Source organism: Callionymus lyra, chromosome 7, assembly GCF_982586985.1.
Source record: "Callionymus lyra chromosome 7, fCalLyr1.hap1.1, whole genome shotgun sequence".
Classification (NCBI taxonomy): Eukaryota; Metazoa; Chordata; class Actinopteri; order Syngnathiformes; family Callionymidae; genus Callionymus; species Callionymus lyra.
Genome location: NC_141824.1, coordinates 22,467,654 through 22,489,796, shown reverse-complemented (window position 1 = coordinate 22,489,796; position 22,143 = coordinate 22,467,654). Strand labels below are relative to the sequence as shown.

The 22,143-nt window shown below is 40.9% G+C and overlaps 1 protein-coding gene across 3 annotated transcripts in view; it reads left to right on the top strand.

The window, feature by feature from the left end:
• Window positions 1-22,143, top strand: part of cux1b (cut-like homeobox 1b) — a 67,452-nt gene that overhangs the window by 22,138 nt on the left and 23,171 nt on the right. For 2 of the 3 annotated variants that reach the window (XM_087795493.1, XM_087795492.1), the window contains exons 3-8: window positions 4,579-4,626; window positions 8,748-8,826; window positions 12,917-13,054; window positions 15,907-16,030; window positions 18,000-18,076; window positions 18,149-18,215. In XM_087795493.1, coding sequence (XP_087651619.1) covers window positions 4,579-4,626; window positions 8,748-8,826; window positions 12,917-13,054; window positions 15,907-16,030; window positions 18,000-18,076; window positions 18,149-18,215 — 533 coding nt within the window. Of the gene's footprint in view, window positions 1-4,578; window positions 4,627-8,426; window positions 8,641-8,747; window positions 8,827-12,916; window positions 13,055-15,906; window positions 16,031-17,999; window positions 18,077-18,148; window positions 18,216-22,143 lie in introns of those variants that run through there. The other variant, XM_087795494.1, reaches the window with a different exon arrangement.

Genomic DNA, 22,143 nt, shown 5'->3' with positions numbered 1-22,143 from the left:
ATTATTGATGGCGGTGTGAATTATGTATGAATGAAGTAGACGGTGGATAGAAAAATCTGCAACGCTCCGAGTTGACAGTTGGCCTGTTATAGTCATCAGAGGACAGACTTCAGCGTGTTGCCCAGGCTACTCACAAATGATGCCACGTTAAATCATAGCCGGGTGTTAAGAATCTTACTCTGCCCTCCCAAGTCTCCCGTTCTTACATAAATGCTATCATCACATGAAATATTTCTTTAAAAAACCTTAAGCCTAAATGGATATTAAAAAAAAAAAAATGGTTACCAGGAGAAACTACTTTTTAAGTTTGCCACAGTGTGACACTTGGATCGGTATAGTCTAAGACGGGTTGCCAAAATGAAACCAGCAAAACCTGCCTAACAGTAAAAAAACAGGATCCGAAACACAACCTCCTTCATGCAAAACAGTTATAAGCCACAATGGTCCTATTTTTCCTCATTATTTTAAAGGGGTTGGTTGGAATCGTGCAGTGGTGCACCAAACGTACTTTTGTGGCCGACACCGATAGCCGATATTTTTTCTCTCAGAGTCTCAAAAGGCCGACGCGGATTTTATTTTTTTCCGTAGCAACTTACACACACAGAAGTCTTTTTTTTTTTAATCACTCAAACCTAATTAATGGCAACAATAAAACTTTGCAACACTATTAAAAAAAAAAACAACAACCTCCTTTAAAGGAATGCATACCAAACAATACAAAAAGTGGTAATAAAATAAATAAGATTAACTTAAAATTTTGCTAATTGCTATTGTTAAAAATGTAATGTGTTTCCTGTGGGTTCATTCGTTAGTGATTACTGTTCAGTAATGGTGTGATTTTTGTTTTAAATAAAAATATACTACGGCCTTAAATGCACCATAGAAGTCATTGAATATAGCGTTCTTGTGGGACAAGCGGTGAATAGAAAGTTAACTAAAGTTAATTGTTGATTTATTTTAAATGTGTAATAACTAAAGGGTCATTTCTATCTGTCATGGTGTATAAATTAATATGAATTGCATCTGGAGATATTTGTTATTTGATCAGCTGATGATACAAATAAATGCTCCTATTGGTGCCAATAAATTGGCGTCTTATTGATCGGTACTTATCAGGCAACATATCCTTATGGCTTCCCAAGTTGTTTTCCTAAATACCCTATGTGTCAACGTGAAATCAGGGGGGGGGGGGGCTGGTGAAACTCACTTATTTTCCGCTGTAATCGGGTTTCCAACAACACACACCTCTACGCTGTTGCACACACACAGGATCTCAGGAAGATCACGGCACAGGACACACACATTCATCAGAGTAACAAGGCTGTGATTTAGGAAGGCTCCTTTGGCGTCTGTGTGGCCCCTGGCATCTCCCTGGTATGTGGAGGAGGAATCCGAGCCAGGGCGAGCGACTGGATATATTACAGCGCTGTGACGTGCTCTATAGGAATAAGGCCCGTGTTGTGACCAGAACTATCGAGCTAAACCAAGACGCTAGCCGGAGTGGATTGGAAGTAAATGGCTCCGAAGCGTTGTTGTGCGTGGTGGTCCAGCATCTACAGAGCGCCGTCAGTTCTTTGTGGTCGAGGCTAGTCAGCGGAGATCACAGTCACATCAGATCAGACTGCATTAGGCTGAGCGGGAGTCCGTCTCTGATCCATTATTCAGCAACCAGGAGACCGGCCCACGTTGACTGTGTCTCGTCTGCCGAGCTGTACCCGGCATGAACTGCACTCATGGTGTGCATAACAACACGCACACACACATGCGCAGGCTTTTGTAGCATTTTGAAAGTAGCGCAAAGAAATGCAGCGTGAAAACAAAGTTTTCATTATTCATTAGGACTGACACACTGTTGAAATTTTTTTTTTCTTTCCGAGACTACATCTCACTGTGCTTCCTAAGTCGCCTGAATAATTCAGCCACTTCTTTAATTTCCTTTGAGTTAGTCGAGTCTCCACCGCTCCGGCGTTATAAAGGCAAGGGTGGGAATGGTTGTAAAATGTCCCAAAGATTGCTAGCCAGAGGCAGCGGTAGTAAAACAATTTTGTGTGTTGCAAGTGTGCGCGCCTGTTTGTGTGGTTGTGCGCCAACGACGCACACGGTGGTGTTTAGCTGCAGGGCAGACAGACAGCGAATGGGAGTTCCATACTCCCTGGAGGATTCCTTGGGCTGGCCTGTCTGCTGTCTGCCGGCAGCTCACACACCAGCCATCCATCTCCTGCTGGCTGGCCCCTTCCCCTCCTTTCACTACATATAGACACACACATGTGCAGTCACACACACACACACACACACACACACACACACACACACACACACACACACACACACACACACACACACACACTGACCGTGGTGTCTATGTGCATTGTTACGTTATATGGTCATAAATCTTGGGTAGTAGAGGGGGCAGGGGGTGTGGATCTGGACTGGACCAAAGAGGCTCTGCTAGCAAACACACACTAGCTGTGGCCTTCATGCTCGTTGATTCACTTCTTGTGGGCTCGCAATGAATTATCTGCGTCTTCAAAGCTTAGTTTAAAGTAAAACATTCATGTCTAGCAGTCCGATAGAAGTATGTGTAATTGTCTAAACATTTATTTTAATAACTGTTGTTTAGACTCAGATGTTATAACATTGTTTGAAAAGTAAGGGTTTAATAAATGTATAAATCTAAGAGGTAGTTAGGGTGATTGAATATCACAAATATAGAATAATAAGCTCGATCGGTTGCTAATATTCACGGGCTGTCCGTGTGAGAAAGGGAAGGCTGGGGGGAGAAGGGGGAGGACCCTGGGGGGGAGGTTATTATCTGCAAGTGGGGAATATTGAATTGGCCCAGACAAACAGCCACAACGACCCTGTGATGAGGTAACAATAGTGAGGGGTCAGCCGGGTCATGACCCCTCCTCCACCCTAGACGAGCAGCCTGTCTGGACCATCCCCGGATGAGTCGGTACCCAGACGCTGGTCCCAGGCCAGCGCTGGATGCCATTTCCCTGTAGCCACGGTGAAGCTTTTAGGAAAAGAGCACAGCGCGTCTTGAGAACACCTCTGTCATTGCCCCACTTAGCAACTTCATTAGGCAATTTTGTGTCTTGAAAGTCTGCAAATCTTAATGTTCCTGTACAGAATGTCCTATTCTGCCCTTTTTTTCTACTGTACGCTCCAATTCAGTTTGTCAGGATGTAGGCTCGGCTAACAGCAGATTTGCATGTTCCCCTGATACATCCTCCACTGGCCATCTTATGAGAAACCCGCTGACTGACTCTGAAGTCATGCAATTGAAAACAGTTTGTTTTAAACCGAGAGACGATTTTGCATGAAGACCAAGACTACTTTGTGGGTCGTTTGCGCTTTTGTATGGCACGCACTAATGGCGCCTCTGGGTGGCCCAGGTGGTGCTGCACCTGTTTTTATCTCAAACTCAGTCCACTGAAGCACCTCGAGGGGCGACCGTGGCCTCATCTCCACCCTTGTGTTCACCGCTCGCACGCAGCACGCATTATTCATCCCGGCAAGTTTTTAATGATCGTGTTGTTGTCGCCAGCTTTGAGTACAAACAACTGTTAAATTTGTAAAGTGTTGGTTAGTGGAAGGAACACAGAGACGGGACAGGGAATAACATCTAGGAAGAAGACGTTACAAATATTAAATTATAGCAGGAGTACCTAATTCATTTAAAGAATCTTTTTTGTGTTAATCTGAATGAATCTCACCCGAAATTCGTATTTCTTTTTCTAACTCACTTTCTTCTCACTCTCATGTCGACTGAGGGTTGGGTGAATTTTTTAATAATCTGTTCTTCACTCCTTTTGAGAGTTGTAGGCAGAAATGCGTGTCCTGTCGAAAGTCAACCAGGACTTCACTGATGCCACCGCCTTGCAAAAATATTGTTTCATTTTCTACAATTTATTTCTCACAAATATAAAATATTGTGTAACAATGTTGTTAAATATTATTGTTTTGTAAAGTATTTCTAACAAAGTCGAGTATTTGCTATAAATACATTTAAATAATAATAATAATTAAAATATTTACTTCACCTTACTCTAATGAAAAGGGAAAATGGAAAATCTATGTTTGTGTTGTAGATGCGTTTCGCTTTATCAGACTGTGTTTTAGGCAAATAATACCAATTTCGTATTCATATTATACTTGTAGAACTGCAATCATGTACAGTTACTATAACGTTTAGACACTTGTGTGAAAGATCATTGTGAGGCAAGTACATAATGTATGAATAAATACAATATATAATAAGTTATCAGTGAAATTGTGATGGAGTTTGAAACTGAATAAAATGGATTAATAAATACTCTGAAATGGAATTCTTACTGTTATCTTATTTAATTATTTTATTATGTACTGAAACCACAAAATAAATCATATCCTGAGTTTACAACACGGGAAGTAAAATATTCTGCTTCTGATAATGTGATGTCATTCAAGGGTATCATTATAGATAGATAGATAAAACTTTATTGGTAACCACATTAATTGTTTCAGCCTCCAACATAATTATTTTGACGTTTGTGAGTCTCACACCAGAACTCATTCGAATGATTTGTCTTCCAGGATTTGCGGAAACAGGTTGCCCCATTGCTGAAGAGCTTCCAAGGAGAGGTGAGTGCTGTTTTGATTTTTATTGACGTGCAGATAGACGTACTTGCTCATGCCCATTAGCCAGAAGCTGTTGTTCCTAAAAAGTCGGCTTGACATTCATTGACTGGTCTCGTTCCCTCTCCGAGACCTTCTTCCGTTTCTTCAACCGTCTTCTACTTCCTGTCACTTCTCCCTACCATCTCCTGTTCTCTCTCTCTCTCCCTCTCTTGATCCTATCTCATTTCCCCTCGTTCCTTTCCCTTTTTTCCTCCCTCTGCTCCGCTCTTGATTTTCGGTCCTATTCATGAAGTCCGGTAGCCCCAGGCTGTGTTTAAATTGCATCCTGGAAGAAAAAAAAAAGCATCTCGAAAAAAATCCAGGCTCTGGCCAGTCACAACTCACAGAATATTATTTCATCCGAAATCCGTCCACACCACTCAGTGAGGCGTTTTGTAAAGGGATCAGGTGAATCACAAGTCATTTCAGTTGGAGACGTTTATTAATGTGTATCCCGATGCCTCTTCTTTTTCAATGCACCTTGACCTATAAGAAATAATGTGTATGCATGCATATGTGGAGTGCTAACGCTCGCCCTGCTGCGTCTCCTCCTCCATCATTTTGGCCTATTTCCATCATGACTCCTCCTTTCTGGCGTCTGTGCATTTTTGGTTTGCTCCCATATGTGAGAGTCGGAAGGGTAGGAGTGGGAGCAGCTGATTTGGACTGGGGCAGTATTTGGGGTTAGAGTGGGTGGACATCTAGGCCAACAATATCTCCCTAAGCACACACACATAAACAAATCATATCAATAGAGAGTGACAGAGCAGCTTTGCTACTGGCCATAGAATATTACAGTTTAACACTGGGTTACTTTCCATATTCTTGTGTTAGAGCAGCAACCACAGCCAGCGGTTATGTAAAAAAAAAAAAACGCTGTAATTTATAGTGGTTCCACCATGTTCTGCTGATGATCCGCGCTCTATTCACAGAATAGAAACAGCAGCAATATAATTGTGGCTTTGTCAGCTGTTTCCAACGTGTTGACACACCTCGGCGGCGCGCACACCCGATCAGTCGCACACTGGGTGGTCACGGAACTGAGAAAGACATTATCTTATGATTATTGAGATAATACTGTACACCCGCAGCAGCCTGAGAGCAGCCCATCAATCAGTCAACTATTCTGTGCGCTCGCAGGCCTCGACATGTACGTGCTGAGAATGTGTAATTTTAGCGTGGCTTTGTCTCCTTACACCACAGTCTTAAGAACAAGGGACAAGACGGCACCAGAAACCCAAAGGTCTTCCTGTCTACGCTGCTTCTTATCCTCGTGTTGTCGTGCCCCCTGATCCGATCCCAGACTAGCTTCGGTCTAGACTCGGGGTTGTGTATTTGGTTATTATACAGTCGGAACGTTTAAGTATTATTTTAATCACTTGTCCATTACAGGTTTTGTACAATTTTGCCTTACTCAATTTAAATTGTATTTTAGTTATTTTGCAATTGACATTAGTGAATATTATTAAAAGGACTTACTCAAGAAAAGTTTTTGGAGATTTAAATGCTGGCACTATACATGTTCAGTACCTTCTTAGTAATGTGGGAATTAATTGTTGACTTATTCTAGTCAAGAATTATTGACATTTTTGCCAGTCACATTTTAGCCCTTTTCTTCTAGTAGTCATTTCATTTTAGGTTGTAATTTAACGCTCGTCAGATAATAAGCGTTTAATAAGGTATTAGAGCCGACAATATTTCATAATTTTCGATTTTAACGAATGTTTTTGGTTAAAAACCGAAAACTTTCCGACCAGGAACTTTGAAGGTCCGATTGCCATTTAATCTTTGTCATTGAAAAAGGTGGAGGCCCCTGGGTCATAATTATTACCAATAACGGGATCCCCCAAGGCCACAGTTTGGTAAACGTGAGGTGTGTACGCTCTCGCGGGCGTGTGTTTCCGTGTGTGTGTGTGTATACGTTGCGTGCTCACTGTTCCTTGTTGGTCCATCGATCAGATAAGCTTTTCCATTATCCAAGGCTTCAGTCTCTGCTTCCCATAGCCGCCCCTTATCAGACTCCACTGGGGACACACACACACACACACACATGCACGCAAACACACAGGTCATCCCGATGCCCTTCACACACTATGGGTTAGATAGGAGAGCACAGTGGTGCTGAGTGATGGTGGCACAAGGTGCTGACGTATGTACCGATGTGTTTATGTGTGCGGATGTGTCAGGGATACCTTTTGCTATTGCAAGCACTTCTCATCAGTAACCCACTGATACCGGTGCCGTATCATTTGTGTCACTTCATTTGTTTTGCTTGGTCTGTGTGCACGCCGACCGGGTGTGTGGGATGAGGGGGGGGGGTTGGGAGAAGCATGTAATAGCAGATGTCATTGGGATTGGTTAGAAGAACTCTGGGTTGGGAGCAGCAGGCTTGTATTTGCAAATCCTGGGTGGTCTTCTAATGGCTCTGGTCCTGCAGTTAACCTGCCTCTAACTGTAGGGTGTGTCCTACATTAAACGTCTATTTCCTGCCTCCCATGTTGGGCTATATAAAGCTGCTGTACCACTGACCTTGGCCCAGTCATCGTACTGTCACGCAGCTGGCTTTCTTCGCCATTATTGAAGGGTCCCCCCCCCCCTTCCTTCTGTACATTGAGTGTGCGCTGCCTACGACTACACAACATGTCACGCACCCGCTATACACTTATATATCTCAACAGGTTTGGCTTCTGTGTGAGAGGTATTAGTGATCTCCATGGTAATCTCCCATTAGTACCCATGCAGTTGTCGATCCTGATCACTCAATGTCACATGACAAGGGTAATGCAGCACGATGTGAGAGCGAGACGTACGGTTGAGAGGGATCTCTGTGAGACCCGTGGATCTTTGCATCCAAGGGGTGTCACACTGGAGCCTGAAAAAGCCCATCTAGGTGACAAGAGAGGGAAATCTGACAGTGAAGCTAGCAAGCGATGGAGAGAAATAACGGGGAGAAGAAGGAGGGGAGGAGTGCTGGCACCAGCCTAGTCGAGGCCAGATGTTTTGCGGCTAAAAAACTAGAGATGAATCAAAGCCATGTGAAGAGATTTATTAGGTTCCCATAGGAGCCCAGGCAGTATTACATGCAGCCCGCGCTGTTTACAGTGGCAAGAACCCCTAAACCACCCATCAACTGCACTACTGGCTTGGCTGGGAATGTGAAGACTTTATATTTGGACTTATGCAGGCTTTTGTCTTTATTCATTTTTTTTTTCTGGTGAAAATGCTGGAGGAGTTGGAAGGGAAACACAAGCCTGTTTAGTCTGAGTGCGTGAGCCAGACTAGTCAGCTGTAGCTCTGCCCGGTACAGTAGCAACATCTGAATGTCTTTATTTGGCATCTGTTTCCCTCCATTTAGACATGATTTCAGTGACTTTTCCCGACTGTTTCTCATTTTTTTTTCTCTGGACTTTCACGTCTATATTACGGGATTTTTTTGGGCTGATGTCTCCGCGTGGTATAAAATGTTCCCTGCATGATTTTAGAATTAATCTCTTATGGATCCTTTCTAATGCGGCACCATTTCAATAATATCGGGATGAGATTCATGCCGTGCCCTCGTGTGTTAATGGTCGCATCGGTAATGGATCCACACTGTATTGCCGCTAAGAGCTGACTGAATAATCTGTCCCTGCTGTGGCTGGAAAGACTGAGCCAGCTGTTTAATGATGTCAGCGTGCTGGAGGGGAAACCAACGCACTCATTTACACTCGCGGGCGTGCACGCACTCACACACGACACAAAAAAAAACCACGTGCACGCGCTCTTACACAGTGACCACTGATGGACTCGGGCACACTCACTTGAGGACAGACGGACGTGAACATGCACGAGTGTGCGCCAAGCGAAACGCGTCCGTCATCGCCTGAACAGCTGAACTGACTTCACTGGAAGGAAACACCAACGCAGCCCTGTCAAAACAACCTCGGTCGCATGCGACATACCGGCGCATAGTGAGGATAGACAGATATGCAGACGACGGTGTGTCTCATTCGGCCTAATTCGATGGGTGTGCGCTCCGGCGGTGTGTTGACGTGTCACAAACTTGTGCGATGTGTAATTGACGAGTTTTTCTGTCCCTGTCGCAGATCGATGCCCTGAGTAAGAGAAGTAAAGAAGCAGAGGCCGCCTTCTTGAACGTCTACAAGAAAATCATTGATGTCCCGGGTAAGACTTTTTTGCATCTGTCAATTTTGCTCTTCAATTTGTTGGTCTAGTCCATGTTTCTACCATACTGTTTCAAAATGATTTAGATTTCAAAGGGTTTATCCAAAAGTATGGTTGACTCATTCTGTTGTCTGAAGGATTCTTATCAGACAAAACTTAAAGCTTTTCCGTATTAGTTGTGACACTTGTTTGTTTAGTTAAAGGCAACTAATGTGTTTATTTAAGTCTCTCTTAAATAGATCTTGGATCTATTGTATCATCAGTATGTGTCTGTTTGTACAAAACTCTCTCTTCATCTAAATATTTACATCAGAAGATGTACTTAAGCCCCGCCCACTGAAACCACTTTGCGTCCTTAAAATGTCATTTTTTTATACCATAATAACACCCACTGTCGTGTGATTACCCACTAGTCTCCACTTCCAAGAGACTTGTTGTATAAAGAAAGCGGGGCGTGATTACAGCTGGCTGGAGGAGGGGCTCCCGTTCAGATGTTTTTTTTTCATCATCATAATTACAGTGTGAGAATCCAATGAAGACACTACAAGCCACTGGTATGCTGTTGATTTTTCAGAAATTTACCTGAGAGTGTCGTCTCAAAGGGATCAATAAAGTGCAGTCTAAGTCTAAGTCATTTTGTTATACAATCAATTTTGGTTTTAAATTCAATCAAATATTTTTGGTTTTTGATTGGCTACTCTGATGAGCGTTTTTCTCAACCTATCCATCAAACTTTCTTTTTTGTTATAAAAACATAGTTTGCTGCTCCTTATAATGAAAGCGGACCCAAACATGTTTAACTATTTTTTAATTAATGTCAATATTTATTGTAGTTGTTATGATGTGATGATGATTTTTTTTTTTCTCGGTCCGTGGCGTCCACAACAAACCCGTTTGGCAATATTGTCGCGAAATCAAATGACACAACCTGCATGAAAAACAGAATGTCGAGCGCATAAAAATACAGCTCATCATAGGACTGGGCTGGGTTTTCTGTAACAAAATGGTCCCATATGGAGTTTGCGTTTGACTCATTTTCACCACTTTTCAGGCTTATTTTTACGAGTGCAATGACGTGTCAAGAGGCACAGGCTAATGTTCCTTCGGAGAAACGTCTGTCTTAAAAAAACACTTCAGTATTAGTAACTTGTATATCAATTATTTTGTTGCTTGGTAGAACGAAAAGTAAATGATAAAGAATTTTAAAAAGAGGATCACTTGTAGATTATTTTTCAATACTTACATTTCAGTACACACAGACAACACATGTTGTTTGTGTATTAATAATTATTTGCATTTTGCCAGAAAATGTTTCTTTCTTTTATTCAATGATTATTTCTTTTTTAATTGGTAAACACCGGCTCTTAAATGGTCATGTTATTTTTTTGAATGGCCCTTTTTTAAATTCCTGCCGAAAATACTTTTCAACACACGTGATTTCCCGAAATATTAAGTGTTACATTCACATCCTCTTTAACTATATAGTTGACAAATCAGAATTAGTATTTGTTCTATGATCCCTTGTGTAATTATGCAAAGGATTTCACTATTTTGTGTACATAATCCCCAAATTTAAATATTTCCATTGTCTTTATAAAAACAATCCCCTGAAGCTGATTTAGATTGTGAGAGCAGAGTAGAGCGGGAAGTAGCAACACACATGCAGAGTCACTGGCTGTGTTCTCCAGCTATATGTAATCCCTAGGTGGCCCGTGTATGATGAAAAGATTGTAACTGAGTTCATCTGTAGCGTAAGGAGGCCATCAAATTCCCACATGGATAGACCTACAGTAATATCTTTGGATTGTACTGCTCCCAATAAGTCAGCGGCGGCTCTGACGGGGCTATTCTTAACTTCTGGTGAGACAATGATGTAATGCCTGATGCACACATGCACTCAGACACAGACCAGCCTGACTAATGCAGCGGTCTTGAAAGAGGAAACGGTGTGTTTTGTTCTGTGTTCTATCAGCTGAGGGGCCTGGTTAGTCAGCTCCGTGTGCTCTGCTTCAGATTAAAGGTGTCTGGCGAGAGTGTGCGGCACCATGGGCTCACAAGTCAAACAGCTTTAAAAACAGGTTGATAACAGACGGGAAAGTTGTTTTTGTTGTTGTTTTTTTTCAATGGAGCCGAGGCAGGTACGATCCCAAAAATCAGGCCAAAAAAGCTCTTTCTGTGTTTGCAAGTATCTCTCTGTCGAGTGTTTTTGAGTGGGTGTGTGCTCAGCCCTGCGTGTCACCTTGACGGCTACGAAAATCAGCATAAAATCCTCCAATCATTCTCTTCTGATCTGTCATTAGCATAGTTAAGATATCTAACTGCGTCAGACATGAGATGCGCACACATGCGCACGCACACACACACACACACAGCCCTCACCCCCAGCTGTAAGCTGTCAGTTCCTCTTATCTGTACAACACACATGCGCACACACACGCACACGTTCAAACTGCTCTTTTAGCTGGCATGCTGATGAGCGTCGCCTGCGTCTCTTGGCTGCTTGTCACCAGTCTGCCACCCATGAGCACCAATCAGATGTGATTGGCCTGACTGACAGGCCTCTCTTCATCACACTGACAGTTAACCCTGCTGTGTGTTCAGCGATGTTGGCAAAGTGCCTCCAGAAAGTTGTCTTTTATTTCCACCATCCTGGTTCTTTAACTTGGCTCGTAGGCTGCTTATTCAGAAGCTGTGCTCTCATGTTTGCTCAGTCATATTGATTCATGGGAGACGGTATTCGGATCACAGTGAACATATCTGTTAGGTTTTTTGAACCATTTTATCTATGGTACATTACAGGCTGTGTGTTTTTTTTGTTCCTCTTGTCGTGTTCTCCTGCTGCATTGCTGGCTGACATTTTTTTGTGCAGGACACAGTGTTTTTCCTCTTGTAATAATTTGAGTAATCTAAACAGGGTTTTATGCATCATCAGCTGCTTTTAGAAAGTGGACCTGTTCTTTCATACAACCTTCAACTGTCACATGAGTGATTTGTGCCTAAAAATGGAAGGACTCGGCAGCTCTTGGCTGAAGCCATGGGTTGGCTTAAAATGGTTCCGTCGGACAGAATAGGGATGATGTCTTTGTCCTAATGTTGTAGATCTATTCCTCGAGTCATACTTTATTGCAGGGGAAATAAAGTTTAAATATAAATTCTTTCTCAGTTTTTCTTGTCAATCTTTTTAATTAATTATTGATCAGGAATTGAATCACAATATTTAGGATTATGTGAATAAAGTGTTCGTTAAAGACCAAATAATGATTTGACAAGAGAAGATAAGAAACTTTATAGTCCTTAAATATTATAACAAAAGTTAATAATAATGGTTTAAATACAGCTACAATGGATTAAGAGAAGTTAAAGAATATAGTTTTAAAATAATTCTTCTTGCATCTTTACTCTTATACTGTTTCATTTCCTCCTTTTCTGTACGTCCATAATTGTTGTAGAAAATGAGTCAGAATGACATGAGTACGTCTTCTGTACCAGTAAAATACTGTTGTGTACAAGGAGTTCTGACAGTAAACGGTCTAGTTTTAATTATCCTTTAAAAAAGAAAAATGTTACGTATTTGTTTGTTTTCTAACTTAGTTTTTCCCTTTTTGTTTTCTGGTCCATTCTGTGCCATTAAATAACAAAAAGTTAAGTTAAGTTAAACCCCTTTTTTTACTTAAATATTCAACAAAAAGCCCATGTAAAGCATAGATTATTTTTTCTCAGAATTAAAAATAAAAACAGTAATGATTTTCAATTGAATGACCTCCACATCAAAGTGATAAATAATAAAATAATGACATAAGAAAATAACCTGCTCACATTGTGTGCAATGATCTGTTTTAAAGGTTTGTTATTTTTTAACCTATAATACATACCTTCTTTATTAAATAAAGCACGTGTGGTTTCTGATTGTCCTTCATGCAGTTGGAAACTCATTGTGAGCTGTAGCAAGAGATTCTTTGCTCAAGGACACGTGCGACTGCATGCTCTCACAGGGCCTTGAGTGGAGTTATTCCGAGCTCACAGATCAACCTGGTAGTCCATGTTTTGTAGTTTGCGTCGCAGTGTGTTAAAGTTGTTTTATTTCTGGCAGATCCTGTACCTGTGCTGGAGCTGGCTCAGCAGCTGCAGCTGAAGCTCCAGAGGATGCACGACATTGAGACGGAGAACACAAAACTTCGAGAGACACTGGAGGACTACAACAAAGAGTTTGCGGAGGTTAAAAACCAAGGTCAGTGATAGAAGCCGAGGCGTTTTGTGACGATGTTGCTTTTCAAAGTGTTGAAATGTAGGTCGGGAATATAAATTATGAGTGAGAGAAATCTCTTTTAGACCTGAGATGGACTTTAACATGTATGATACATGTTTTCAGGATATTTACTTTAAATAACCAATATTTTACTTTTGTAATACAAGAACAAATCCTTTCACCAATAATTTATTCTGAATATGCACCAGGCTTTGATAAAATATTGAAGTTCTATGAAGGTAACAATGGTTCCTTTACCTCAGGCGTCCTTTTCTCCCAGTCTAACCAAGTCACTAGAGACTTAAAGCAGTGACCAGTCAGTGTCTTCTGCTTCTGCTTTGTGATTTAATAGAAGGTCAGTGTTTTCGAGCCTAGATACAAGTCTCCTGAACTGCAGAGGTGTCTCTTGTGGCAAGAGAGACCAATGAGGGAGCAACGATCTCTGCCACAAAGGTCACAGCTGTGTGTTGTTTCTGGTCTGTTGGTGTTTATGCGTTTTTGTTTTTTGTGAGCTGTTACTGCATTCATCAGCTCTTCATCCCCTGCATCCAGTTCAGGGTTCTTCTCTGGACGTGTAGTACCTCGCTGTTATTCCTCTATAAACGCGTAGACTTTAATTCATTGACTTTATCAGAATTTTATGATTTGACAGACTGTACAATTTAGCCGAATGATATTACTTTGATAAACAATGATAAACAATTTCCAGTAGGAGACCTCCAGAGGGATCTATAAAGTTTATATGTCCGTCTATTCTATAGTTTCTCCTTGAAGGAGGGTTCCAGACGGCGGCTGAATGCTCTCATTTTTTCACAAAATTTGGAGTAAATTCCACACCCAGTCAGTTGATGGACACGTCTGATTTAAGTCCAAAAGTGCTATAATCCCCTTTATATAGAAATATTCGCTACTTTATACAAACAAATTCAAATGCTAAACAGTCATTAGGCTTAAAACTCCAAATAGAATAATTTAAACAAAGGAAGAAAATTCTAGATAATAATATATTTTAAATATGTTTTAACGGCCAATATATGTTCTTTCAAAAATATTGAGTCTTTTATTTTGTTTTCTCGAAATTGCAAACTCCAAAATAACTTTTGATATAGATTGGAAGACTTAAGATGTTATTTATCAGGAAGTTATAACCAGAAGTTTGAAATTAAACCAATAAAAAAAAAATCAGATGAATATTTGTATGTTTTTTAACTTATGTACTTGGTAAAACGTATGCAACTTTGTGTCACAATATGATACATTTATGTTTATTATTCAGAAAAACCTAATTTCAATGCAAATTAAGCTCAATCTCAACCTACAAATAGTTACACCATGGGTTTAAAATGTCATTTTTTAGAAACGTGTATAGCTTGGTATTCTATGTGTCTTGCCCTCAGCTGAACGGGTTCATCATTGTAAAACTAATATTTCCAGGCTAATTGTAGTTCTTCAATAGCAGGTGAGAACCAGACAAGTTTAACCAGTGTGTAATGTAATATGGGTACAAGATGTTAACTTCCTTGTGATCTCATTCATTCAACACCTCCGTTTAAAATAATGAATAGTCGGAAAACCCCCTTATGATTATCAAACGAACCCGCCCACAGTTCTTATCAACAGAATGTGATTGTCCATCATTTGGTTTACAAGGTCGTCACTTGAAAAAAACATGCCCAAGGATTCATAGAAATATTCCTTCTACGGCGTAAAACGTTCTCTCTAAGAAGACTCTGACCATGAAAGATGGACTGCCTGACGCCAGCTGCCACGGCGGAGTGAGGATAACTTGTGTTTTTATTTCAGCGAAAATGGAGGATTGAGTGAGCGCGGAAAGGGAAAGTTGTGGAATCCCCCTCTCCTCAGCGAGAGTTAATTGGAACAGCTCGATAGCGGCAGGGTTCCATTCTGCCATTGATTTTTCTGTTCCCTCATCCTTTATCCCTCCTTCCCGCCTCAATAGATGGGGGGGATATTTAAACCCCAAAACACGCTGTGGAACTCCCACTCCTGTTAAACACGCGCGGGGCGTCTCGCACGCGCGCGCACACACACACATACACACATACACACATACACACACACATACACACACACATACACACACACACACACACACACACACACACACACACACACACACACACACACACACACACACACACGTGGAGGGAGTGCAGGGGCCATTGATCCTTGCAACCTAAATGTTTAAAGTTCAGTTAAGCAGTTAAGGGGTAAGAGGGCTCTGAGGGGACTCTCCTCTATTGATTATGTGTCAGAGCAGTGAGACTGGAGTTTAAATCACACGCACACACACACACACACACCGAACACACACACACACACCGAACACACACACACGCTAAAGTGCTAAGAGCCCTCAGTCAAAAGCACAAGCAGCAATGCTCTTTATCATTGTCTCACTCACTTATATCTTTCTCTGAGAAACACAACACGTGGAGTAAACGCGCACACAGGCCTATTTATTACTCCAGTTATGTGTTAGATTTATTTCAAGCTGCCTTCATCGCAGCCTGCCCGTCTGCAGGTTACGGGGGTTTCGGGGCTAATGCAGTCCTAATGAAATACAGCAAATCTACTTTTGGAAGACGCAAGAATCAGCCGTGAATGTACAGATCGGCCGGCAACCACAGGGGCCAAGGCCTTCTGCAGGCTGACAAGGTTAGGAATTTAGCAGGGAAAAATCTTGCGTCTTTAGTAAAAGGTCGCACTTCCTGTCACTGCTCGGGATCACATTGAGATAAGTTTTTGTTTTTCCAAGTCTTTTATTACATATTGGTTTTTCCTCATACGTGTCGCACGTTTACCTTCCACAGACGTGACGATCAAAGCCTTGAAGGAGAAGATCCGCGAGTACGAACAGTCACTAAAGAATCAAGCGGAGAACCTGGCTCAAGAGAAGCAACTTCAGTTACACAACGACTATGCAGAGAAGGAGAGGTATGTTCGCCCCATACATTCATCATCATGTACCGTTTGCCTTCATTTTTATCCGAGTGAGCATTAATAATCTAAAGAAAAAAGCAGAATGTGCAAAAGGGAAAATCTGAACACTTTCTGTGTTGTAAGCCTTTTATCAGAGTATTTTGGATAACATTCAGCTGCCCGAGTCGAGCTCAGACAAAGGGGGGAAATATGCGCAAGACCATGCCCAGAGGCTCAGTTCTCTACAAACTTGTTTGCCATTCTAGCTTTTTTTGGCAATCAAGACAATATTTTCCTGCGATACAATGTCTATAATAAAGTAAAGTCAGTGCATAGAACTTGAAAAACACGATGGTCTACTTCCTTAAAGTGATAGTTCACCCATAATTCAACCTTCACTCATATTCTACTCACTCTCATGTCGACTAAAGGTTTGGATTCTTTTCAGAGTAATTTGTTCCTTTTAAGGGTTATAGACAAAACTGTACGTTCATTTTAATTTTGCGACTAAAGCCCAGTTGTCTTTATCTTCCTCCAAAAAGACATTTAAAAACATCCATACAGCTCGTCTCTAATGTTCATCTTGTATTGAAGCTCAAAAGGAATTGTTCCGGAGAGAATTAAACAAGTCTATATTTTACACTTGTTTGTGGCAGACTTTGAATGAATATCAAGCGAACGTACTCTGAAAGTATTCTATATTAAATATTGCGAGTGCTTCCAGTCTACTGTCCACACTGGAAGCAATATAAAGGAGTACCTTTCGTAATACGTCCGGTTTAAATGGCTTGTTATTCTTTAAACATCTGACAAAAACAAGCCTAAAATATAGACTTATTTTTCTGGAACAATTCTTGATGGACGATGGTAGAAGTATTTGGATGTTTTTAAGCGTCTTTTTGTATGAAGATGAAGACGATGACCATTAGGTGCTACATTACATTACTTTAAAATAATCCCAACCCTAAGTCGACATGAGGGTGAGTAGAACATTTGTGAAGTTTGAATTGTGGTTCAACTAACCTGTTAATGATTTCTTAGCCTCTGCTACCTTTAAGTGAAATAAACATTCTCAAATGACGCTTTTTAGTCTGAACTTAGGTAGGACCTTTTTTTTTTATCCTTTTCTTTTTAAAAGATTTTCTAAAATGAAGCTGCTAGATTGAGATTTCAGTGACTCTTTGACTCCTGAGCCGCATCTTACATTCTCGCTTTAACACCGTCTTTTGTGAAGATCGGTGATGGGCAAAAGAGATTTATAGTGTTTTCCAAATCTACTCTCCTGCACTTTTATTAAGTGACATTCATCTTGTTTGATGTGCAAAACTGTGTTTAAGCTCTTTGCCCATTTCAGACACACAGTAGAAGATCAATTGTCCATTTGTATTTCCTGTACGTCAGTGTTTTATAGGCCCCTTCCTGTCTGTCGAGGGCTGACTTCCTGTGTCTGAGAGGGCCAGTAAATGGATGGCACCTCAGATGCATTCTTTTCTGCAAAGAGCGAGAGAAGGAGGGAGAGAAAGATGAAAGGATGAAGCAGAGGGTAGAAAAATAGAGACGACAGGAGAGACAGATTGGCGGAGGAGGGGGGGGGCATCAAAGCGTGCCATAAAGACCATCTTTGTGCTAGATTATTGATGTTTTTACACGCAGTGGCAATTTCTCAGCAGAGCCCAACTTTTTATACGCCAAGAATGAGTCTATTTTATCCGTGTGGTTTCTAAACGCCACCCCCTTCCCTTACTCGACACTCTCTCTCCAGCCCTGGCTCTCTCTCCCCCTGGGTGCTGTGTGCCCCAGTGGCCAGACATTCCTGCCTAATAGGCCTGCTTAATGAGCAGTGGGTTGTGTTGGGAGGATTTTAGTGGGGAAAACACTTCAGAAATGGTGGGAAAAAATGGAGAATAGTTGCAAGTGTTGAACCCAAGATTACCTAAGAGTATAGTTTGACTTTATTTTCTCTGTTTACCCTCTTTCTCCGTAGGAAACTCCAGGAGAGTCAAGACTCCATGTCCTCAAGATTAGAGGAGGCTGAACACAAGGCCCAGTCCCTACAGACCAGTGAGAAGCCAGACATATCATACTCGTGGTTCACGCTATGATCATAGTGTACTCAATAATTTTCTCTTGCAGCACTTGAAACAACTCAGGCGGAGCTTTTTGATTTGAAGACAAAGTATGACGAGGAATCAACAGCCAAGTAAGTGTTTTCTCTGATCTCCTGTGTCTTTGTGGATGAGTCGCCCCCCCCGCCTCCCTCTGTTCCTGACATAATCTTCCTTTAGTGAAACTCCCCCTACTCTCCCGAACAGCTGGATCTTCTCCCGTACGGTTCAACGGCCTCCAAATCCCAGCATTACTCAGCCGCTGTAAATACTGACAGATTGAAATGGATTCTTTAAAAATTGTGATTTTCCTTTGCTTGTAGGTCAACAGAAGGCTAATGAGGGTTTCAGTGAGGGATAAAAGTAAATATGTTGAACAAAAGGATTTGTATACAGGCCAGTGTGTAGGTTTTTGGTAACTCTATCTAATAATACATATCACATGATCCCCGGATGGTCATTGAGCCAGTATCATAATCCGCCGTCTATTTGCCAAATTCTCAAAGCCTCTAAAATAAAATGTTCCAAAATAAGAACACGGCTTCTTAGATAATGACGGAATGATTCTGAAGTGAGTAGAGTTTTTAAGAATGATTTGGCCATATCTGTGCTCATTAAAAGATTATCTTTTTTAATGGTGTCTGTCAAGAAAGACAGGCAGAAATACTGTACGCTTACATCGACTCAGTATCTGTGAGATTTCATGACATAAATGCTGGTGATAAGTTCCTTTAAAGGGGTTTTAATGGCTGTAAGGACCACATTTAAATCTAAGAAATGGTCAGCAAACCTGAGATAAATCCAATAACCTCACAAGGCATCCTTTCTAATCTGTTTGCATGACACCTGACAAGACTTATAATATCTTAAATCTTAATTATCCTCAATACAACTCCTTTATTACTCCTACAGTCAATTGCAACCTTTGAAAACTTGTTTGATCTGACTGAAATCAACATATTTTGTGATTTAAAGAAAAAGGGTAAACATGGATGTGTTGGCAGGTCTATTCAGATGATTGGGATGTAGACGGCTGGACAAAAATCTGAATGATTTTTGGCAGTAATCTGTTTCCAACTCTGTCTCCAATACATTTCATACTTTAAATGTAATTGGCATTCATGACGCTCATTTGAAATAGCTGGATATAATTTCAAAGAACTCTTTTACAAAATGTAAAAAATAGATTGTTATTATCTTTCATTCCTTCTCCTGAATCGTCTTTAAAGAAAATGTGTCTCTTCTGGCTTAATCCCAATACACAATAGTTGTTCGATGGAGGCTCACTCGGTGTTCCACTGCACTGAACATTATTGACAAGGGGCCAAATACCTTTTGTGTCTCATCGATGTCAGGCCCCGGGGGACTCCCATCCTTCCCAGGGGTTTCTGGTAGCAACACCTTTTAATAAGTCCATCTACATTTCATGGTGTTAGCGTAATGAAGCATGTTTTTTTTTCAAACTGGTCGTGAAGCAGTTTTTTCGAAAACATCATGGAAATGCCGCCGACCAGCTATTCCACTTTCAAGATTCCGTCGACCCAATTTACCAAAGGCACAAACTCCCCCCGTCCATCCATTAACAGAGTTGTTAAATTGACTGGCTGTTAAAAACAGATCGATCCTGCTTCGCTATTCCTCACAATACTTTTCCCACCATACCCTCCCCACTTTCTTTTATCTCCTGCATTGTGGTTTTTCTGAAAGGCTACAGGAAGACATGGCGTTCAATATAATGGTGCCAATCAATACTTTTTATATTTCTGTCTTTTCTTCTCCTATGACTGGAATTGTATATTGATGCAGTCCAGATTCAGATTCTGTTGAGTTGATCCAGTGGGATAAAGATTTTCTGTTTTTCCTTTCCAGCTCTTGAGAAGTTCTGTGTTGTACTTGTAGGTTTTCACAACACATTTGCAGTGTGACACGATGTTTATAATGAGAATCCGAGGTAAACGGGTGCAATGTTCTAGACCTGAACTCTGTGAATAGTTTCTGTTGGCTTGTTTCCCTTCATAGCTTCTTAGTTTTCAGTAGCTAAAACAATTGTAAAAATTGAGTAGGAAGTAAATATTATGTACAGTAAAAATCTCTTTTTTTCCATTAGTCAAATTGTTCTGATTAGAGCTTGATTATATGTGTAAGATGTATGGTTAAAAAATCATGTAAACTAATCAAATCATTTAGTTTAATAAACCCCGTTCTAACTATACATTAACTTAATAATAAATACATGGTAAACAGTCCATCTCTCTTACTTAAGGTCTCTCATCGACTCTAATTAGCTTCCAATCTCATTTTGAAGTTCAGTATGTGGGCTTGGGTTGAATATGGCTCTATAAACAGTGAATTTGAAGACCCATTGAATATAACTTCCTGCTGGATTGGGTCATAGAACCATATATATTTATTCTTGATAATAATGTTGCGAAGGTCAAATGGAAAAGCACTAAGCGATGCTTATCTTTGTTGCATTTCTTTCCTTTGTTAATGTTTGTGCTTCCAATGAGTCATTTTGCTTTTAGTTCTGAAGCAAATTAACTACGATCTTATGAATTAATCAATACGGCTTTAAAATGCGATTGCAATAAGAACAACCACACATTTGCTTGTAGCATCAGTCCAAATGGTCTTTTAGCACTTTTTTATTTAGCATGTGTCAAACTCAGGGGCTCATTGGGGGCCAAAGTTGTCCTGCCAAGTTCTTTTATGTGGCGCACCAGATGGTTTGCACAAAGTAGATTAATGGTAATTCCATAATATATAAAGATGTTTCAGTTTTTGAGACAAGATGAGACATTTTTATATTTCTAAATAAATGGTAAAACTGATGTTGAAGAAAAGACATTACTTTTTGAAAACAAACACGCAAAAATTAGATGAATCGAGCTTCCAAAAATGAAAAGACAAAGTCATGCGTCTTGTTACAGAAAGTTTGGTAAATATAAATTTGGTTCGGGCCGCAACTGACATTGTTAAAATATTGTGGCCCTTTCGTGTGTTCGAGTTTGGCAGCTCTGATGTATAAGAATGTTGTATGTTGCCAGCTTCTCTCAAAATACATCTAAAAGCCCCTGTCAGATATAAAAGACCCATGCTATTAGCAATGTATTTATAAATCACATGCTGGTAGTGATATTTTATATTTGTGGTCCCCAAGCGTGAATATATTTCTGCACTTCCAGACCTCCATTCATTTCTTTACACTTCCCTCAACCCTTTGTCTGCTTCTTTTATGTCAGAATAAAACACATTTTGAAAAGGCAAATATAGTAGGCCCCATTTGCTTACAGAAGCTAATAAACACATGCCCGCCCACATTCACACACACACACACACACACACGCAGATACACAAATACACATACTCACTCACTCACTTGTGAGCCTCAGGCAGTCAGGGTCCTTGACTATGTGGCGTGCTGTGATCTGAAATTTTAATGCAACGCTTTAAAGCACACACAAACCCTCTCTAACCCTGCACCCTCCCAGTCCTTAGAGTCCTTTCCCCGTTTACTGCTTGGCTGAGCAAATCGCCAGTGTTTGGCTGAACACAACTTTTAACCCTTTGACTGCATATATTTTGGCACCGCAGAGCACAAATGCATATATATCATGCACTTTTTCACACAAACACAGTCATCCGAGCGCACACACTCTCTTGCTCTCAACTTTTCACTAAGGAGGACATTGCGTGACAAATCCCCCGTCCTCTTGCTGCATTTGGGTAATCTGCCTTTTAAAACACTCGGAGACGCGCACACACACACGAAGAATTTTGGTCGATGTTGCAGTGCCTGGAGTGTGTGAGCTCCAGCAGGATGCATGCCTACAGATGTAGTGTGGCCCCCTCTCTGCGTTGGCTCTGCGAGGGTCTGACGGGCTGCGTTTTACCAGTTTAGTCCCTATTAAAGTTTAATGACGTATTGATCTCCAGCCTCTCTGAAAGCCGTGTGTGTGTACGCCCACCAGTGTTTAGCGCAATTTGTGTTTTAACACATTAAGCCATTTCAGAACGAGTCAT